Source organism: Chiroxiphia lanceolata, chromosome Z, assembly GCF_009829145.1.
Source record: "Chiroxiphia lanceolata isolate bChiLan1 chromosome Z, bChiLan1.pri, whole genome shotgun sequence".
Lineage (NCBI taxonomy): Eukaryota > Metazoa > Chordata > Aves > Passeriformes > Pipridae > Chiroxiphia > Chiroxiphia lanceolata.
Genome location: NC_045671.1, coordinates 67,018,532 through 67,024,745, shown reverse-complemented (window position 1 = coordinate 67,024,745; position 6,214 = coordinate 67,018,532). Strand labels below are relative to the sequence as shown.

Below are 6,214 nucleotides of genomic sequence, written 5' to 3'. Positions count from 1 at the left end.
TTATTATTATTATTATTTTATTTTTACAAAAATTAAATTGCGAGATGCAGGCAAAGCTGCCACGGCCTGCCGGGTGCCGCAGCGGCCGGGTCACCCCGGCTCTGCGAGGCAGCCCCGGCCATCCCGCGCTGGGCTCTCGCTCCCTCGCTGCCCGCAGCGCCCGCCACGGCATCGCCGGCGAGAAGCGAGCCCATGCGAGGAGGAGGAGGCGGCGCAGCGGGGCCCAGCCGGGGGCGAGGAGGAAGCGAGCGCTGAGGCCCCGGCGGGAGGTGGTCGGCAGCAGCTCCCTCTCCCGATAGAGCCGCCGAGCAGGGCGCGGGCCGCCGGCGGGGCGGTGCTGGCGGTGGGCAGGGACTGCGCCCGCCCTGGGAGCATGCGGCGGCTGGAGGAGGAGGAGGAGGAGGAGTGAAAAGCCGTGGCAGCGCCTCCGCGTCGTTGCCCGCCTCGCCAGGGCTGAGAGCGGACTCGGGGAGGAAGATGGAGCCCTTTCCCAGCGGTGAGTACCCGGGCGGCCGGCGGAGCCCCGAGCGGGGCCTCCCGGCTGGAGGCGCGTCCGGCGGGAGCCACTTGCCCGGAGCAGCGGGAGAGGCTTCTTAGTCGTGCTGCCCCCGCCGTCCGCGGCTTGAGAATTGCCTCAGGGCAGGTTTAGTTTTGGTTAATTAGGCATAGGTGCCTTTAGCGAGAGAGGTGAGAGGAGGCGCTCTCTCTCGGCGCTGTTGCGCTTCTCGGAGCCCGGCCGTGGTCTGACCGACACCAAGGAGCCGGGGCGACTTCTACGCCAAGGTGTGCGCTCGCTGTGTGTTGCACCGGTGAAAGAGCCATATAGGCGTCTGGAGTGCCAAAGCCGTCATGACTGATGGGAAGGAGGAGCCAGACTCGCTGTTCATGGCGTTTTCCTGATCGGGGCACTCTCGTCAGAGCGTTTCCTCCCACCGAGCGAAAGGAGAAATAAAATACAGAAGTGTCTGGGGTGTGCGAAATAATGTTTGAGGGTGCTCACGAAAGCCAGAAGGCTTTCAGAACTGCCCGTGCACTGACAGGAGTGCTTGAAATACCGACGTGGTTGCATATGCTCCGAGGTGAGCATACGGGAGCGTTTGTTGACATCGTGATACAGCAGTGTGCGTGCATCCTGCTTGAGACTAAAGTGGAGCCGTGTGAAGTCCGTGTTGCTACTACCTCGTCTAACAGCAACTCGTTCTACCCGTCCAGGACAGAGGAGGAAATGAAGCTCTCAGATCAAACTGAAACTAGAGTATGTTTGGTTAGATGCAAGACCATGGCCAAATATGGAATTAGTACTAGACACTGGGTAAAACAACAGCCTTCCTGTTGAAAACACAACACTTTTGTTACAGGTGGGATTTGGTCTGTTAAATAACTTGCACATTGAATAATCATCGCTAAAACACCGGGTAGAGTTTGCTGCATTATATTTTAACTCCTCAGAGGCCTGACAAGTCAGAGTATAAAAAGCCCCATGCAGTAAAAAGTAAATTTTCTGTGTCATGGCAAGTGAGTTGGAACTAGATGATCACTAAGATCCCTTCCTATCCAAACCATTTTATGATTTTATAAATTTATTATCACTACCTTGTGTTTCCCTTTTCTCAAATACACTAAAAATTCTCTGTAATTTGATGTTGCTGTTAAAAATCTAAAGATTATGAGCTTTGGGCATATTTTGGTGGCTTAACTAGCAAGACAGACCTTTTCCCTCCTTTTTTTCCCCCTCCTTTTGTTAAAATTACAGTTCGTAGAAGCAGTTGATGTTTTGGTTCTGTAGTTAATCCTGACCTTAGTAAGACGTCTTTCAACTTCAGCTTATTTCAATCACAGGGTAGTAATCTGCATTCCTGTATGTGTTTTAAAAAGACCTTGTATTTAATAGTAATGCAGTTTGGGGGAGAATTTTTTTTCTAAGTCATCTTGCTAAGTATGTTCTCTTTAGAAGAGACAGGCATCATGTTGCTTTAGAAGTCTATTTGGCATAATACTCTTACTGCATTATGCAAGAAAACATTAAAAAAATTCAGCTCCATGTGACTGGAAGAAATGGCCTTGTGGGCATAAGCATATAGCTTAAAGATACTGAGAAGCAGTGTTCATGGACAGAGCTTCCTAATTGTGTTCCCTAAGGTAAAAAGCCTGGAGGTGATGGTGAGACTGTTTGGAAGAAAATTTGGAGTTGAAGCTGGTCAATAAATTTCTTCGGAAAGCTGGCTCTGCTGGAATGGACACTACAGAGAATGTGCAAATATTAGAGCAGAGATGTTGTTCCTTGTGTTTGATGACCTTGAGATGTGTTTGGTGCTCAATAGCAGCTGCTAAAGTCTGAAGTGAAGAGGTCGCTTACATTGTTGGCTTTTTGAATTTTCGTTTTCATGGCTGGTAATCTAGAAGCTCTTGTGGACATCAAGTCTTTCAAATAAACTAAAAGGGTGTTTGTTTTGTCTTATACAGTAGTAATGAGTTCTGTTTGTGAGTCTGTATTTTGATTTCTCGTGAAAAGTACCGTGTAAATTCAGAGGAAAAGATGTCTATCTTACAGTATCTTACAATATTATGTCTGTAGGTCTCCTTAGTTCTGTAGGGCTTTTGCCCTTGTAAAACAGAGGGAACAGACTGGATCTTAAGATTTTCCAGAAGTGTTTCAGTTCAGTTCAGAACTATGATGCCCATTTGTAAAACTGGCAATAAGACAATTTCTTGTTTTACTTTATGGATGTAGAGCTGTATCAGAGTGGATATGTATCTTTAAATAGTCTTTTTAAGGCAACAGATGCTCTAAAGTGGGTATGGAAGATCACTGGTTTTCTACTTCAGTATTTGGTAGGGTTTTTTTTCTTTTCCTTAAATAAAAGAAAAACCATACCCATAATGCATTTTGAAAGTCAAAGAAACCCTTGTCCTTTCCTTGAAATGCTAGTGGGTGTGCTGAACCTTATATTGTTTTAGTAGTTTTTGCAGTGGAAGTCTTCAGATAACCTAATTAAAAATACTTAAGGTTTCTTTTTTGATTTCACCCCTGTACTGGTATTTTGGTCCTCTTTGGAGAGATCTCTGCTATGCCTTCCCTACTGCCTTGGAATTTAGTTGAAGATAACATGTGAGGTCTGTAGCTCTGGAATAACAGTCAATTGAAGATTTATTTTTAGGGCCTGGAATAGCTGAGTTAATCGTAGAATATCTTGAGTTGAAAGGGGCCTATAAGGATCATAGAGTCCAACTCCCTACTCCTCACAGGACTACCTAGAACTAAACCATATGACTAAGAATGTCATCTAGACTTCCTTTGATCTCTGGCAGCTTTGGTGCTGTAACCAATTCCCTGTTCTAGTGACCAACCACCCTCTCAATGAAGAACCCTCTCCTAATGTCCAGTTTGAACTTCCCCTGAAATGTTATGAATGCTATAAATTAGTAAATATTTTAGAAATGCTACTAGTAAGACTTTTTTTTTTTTTGAGAGGAATTCCTCTGTTTTACATGACCATCCTTAATTTGAGATCTTTTCTGAAAAATGAATAATCAAAGTTTAATTAGAAGTGCATGTAAGTCTTCCTTATTGTTGCACACTGTTTTTTCCCCTAAGTTGTATGATCTCAATTTCCTCTGAATTGGAAACTGCAAATTAATGACCAGTATTACTTTTGACTAGTCATTTGTTACTTCAACAGTTTCACTGTAATAAAAAGAAACAAGCAAAAAAACCAAAGCAAACAGAAAAATTAAATAAAGGGAGTATGTCATGTCTTTTGGGATGTCTCTATTTTGGACATTATTACAAATTATTTTGCAAGTCTTTTGCCTTTTTTTAGGTTGCATGTGTTTCTGAAAGATCATTTCCTTTTTAATGCATTAAACATGGAACCTATCCATTTGAGATGAAAGTAGAAGGTAGAAGTGAGCTATTACACGTTTCTCACTTAAGATAGGTGGTATGCATGAGCATACAACTGCAGAAGGGATAACTTATGATGATTTGCTGAAATACAAATAACATTCACATTCACTGACATCCCTGATTTATTTTTATCCTTTTTACACACAGCAAATGGAATCTTTGATATTGATTACATGACTAAACTAATGAACAAAATTAAAAAAAGTCTTTCCACATGGAAAGAAGTAGGAGTTTTTGTTTGGTTGTTTTTTTGTTTTGGTTTGGTTTTGGGTTTTTTTGAAAGTAGAAATAAATCAAGTTAGCCAGTTCCTGTCAATTCCAAAATGTTTTCTTTCTTTGTGTTAGTTTCGTTCAGTATGTGAATGTATTGGAGAGTGCAGCAGCATGTTCTGTGTGCATAGCCTAAGTCTGTTGGGTACAACAGGCAATACTATATACTCTTGTGTCGTGGAAAAGAAGGATTGCTGGGTTTTATTCAGTCCTAAACAACAGACTGAGTAATCTTTTTTTCGTAAGATGGTAGATAAAAAAATCTAAGAGGTCTACTCTCAATGTCTTTTTTTCCCCACCCATATTTTGCATATCCCATGAAATATTACTGACAGAAAAAAATGCTGATTTCATCTGTTCCTAAAGTTGAGTTTTATATTGTTCAAGTGCATGTTGCTGGACAGAATTTTCCACAAAGCCGTGTTATAGTGTCTGCACTTGTGTTCCTGTGCCAGCTAAGCTAAACAGAAACCTGTTTTCTCAATGTGTTGGGTATGTATTTGCTTTTACTGCATTTCTGTGAATTCCCTGTCTAACAATGGATGCTCAGAAGGGAATTCAGTAAATTAAAACTGTGTCTGAAGATCAGAGTATAGGTTCACCATGGATTGTTTGTTAGTATTTTTTTCCTAAGGAATTAATATTCTACTTGCATATTTGATGGACATTGATACAGTAATTACATAAGAATAAGAAATTGAATTTATCTTTGTTAATACATCCTCTGATTGCAGTAGTGATGAATTCAGAGAATTCAAGTTTTTCTTTTCCTCCTTTATTCAGTGATTTGAGTGAAAAGAATTCAGTGAATTTCCAGATCTGCAGAACAGTATTTTTTTTCATTAAAAACAAAAGTAAAGAATTCGTAGAAGAGCAAAAACATTAAAATGTCTTTATGAGTGAAAGCAATATTATTCCTTTTTCTGTGGTGCTTATACTTCTGTCCAACAATAACTTAAAATAACATCAAATTAACTTTTAAAATACACCAGGATTTTGTGTGATCTGGGTTTTAGTTGCCTGTAAATGTTTTAAGGAGTATATATGGACCTTCTAATAGTTATGTTTTGACTATTCATGATACTGCTTTAAATAGTGGAAGTATACTAACCTAAAATTCTACTAATCCCAAAAAGATTGTGTGCCTTCTTGTCAGAAAGAAAGGAGGAGGACAGATAGATACTCTTGAAGGAAATTTGGAGGAAGGAGGAGAGGGAACGGACAGATAGATACTCTTGAAGGAAATTTGGAGGAAGGAGGAGAGGGAACATCTGTGGAAGTCTCATCCAGTTGATCAAAGAGACAGGAATTTCAGGGTAATACAGTGTTTTGGGTTCTGCCCAGTTTGCATCCCTAGGGCACAGCCGATGCTTTATTACATCATAAGTGTTGTCTTGCAATAGATATTCAGAGAAGACCTCAGAGGCCAGTTCTTCTGATGGATTGTTCATGATGTGTAGTAGTTTACTGCACCAGTGGTCCTCTTTACTACGTCTGGTGAAGAGTGAAAAAGTGGAATCCTGATTCTGCTGAAATATCTGACGCTTTCGGTCATTTGTTTGTTCGTGTAGAAATAAGGTGGATTTTCATTTGGAGATTATTTCCTCCCCCCCTTCAGAGCTCCCACGGAGATGTTTGGAGTTGTCTGTTTCATTGCACTTTATTAAGCATAGCTGAGTGCAGAGAACTTTTGTTCAGTTGTAGACACTCTGACGTTGAAGGAATAGATTCTGTAAACACTGGAGTTCACGTGTAACAATTCTTCATGCTGTTGGCTTTTATGGATAACCAGTTGTGCTCAAAACTAAGAATGTGCCTGATTCACCTACTGCTTTAGGGCCTAATACTGCTTTTATTTAAGGCTTTCTTTTTGTATAAAAGCTGATAATTTTTTCTGCAGTAACAATGAATTGTTAACACATCAATCGAACCACTTGTAACTCTGTTTCATGCATGAAAGCTAAGCTTCTGGAAACAGCAGATTGTATCAATGGGAGTCCAAAATCTTCTGTATACTTTAGAGGCCTCCTTACTTCT

The 6,214-nt window shown here is 41.2% G+C and overlaps 1 protein-coding gene across 2 annotated transcripts in view; it reads left to right on the top strand.

The window, feature by feature from the left end:
• Positions 1-376: 376 nt before the first annotated feature.
• LNPEP (leucyl and cystinyl aminopeptidase) overlaps positions 377-6,214 on the top strand; it is a 55,522-nt gene continuing 49,684 nt past the window's right edge. The window contains exon 1 of one of the 2 annotated variants that reach the window (XM_032674725.1): positions 377-496. Coding sequence is in view for 1 of the 2 variants with exons in the window: in XM_032674724.1 (XP_032530615.1) it covers positions 478-496 (19 nt within the window). In the remaining variant the exon portion in view is untranslated. The remainder of the gene's footprint in view (positions 497-6,214) is intronic. The other variant, XM_032674724.1, reaches the window with a different exon arrangement.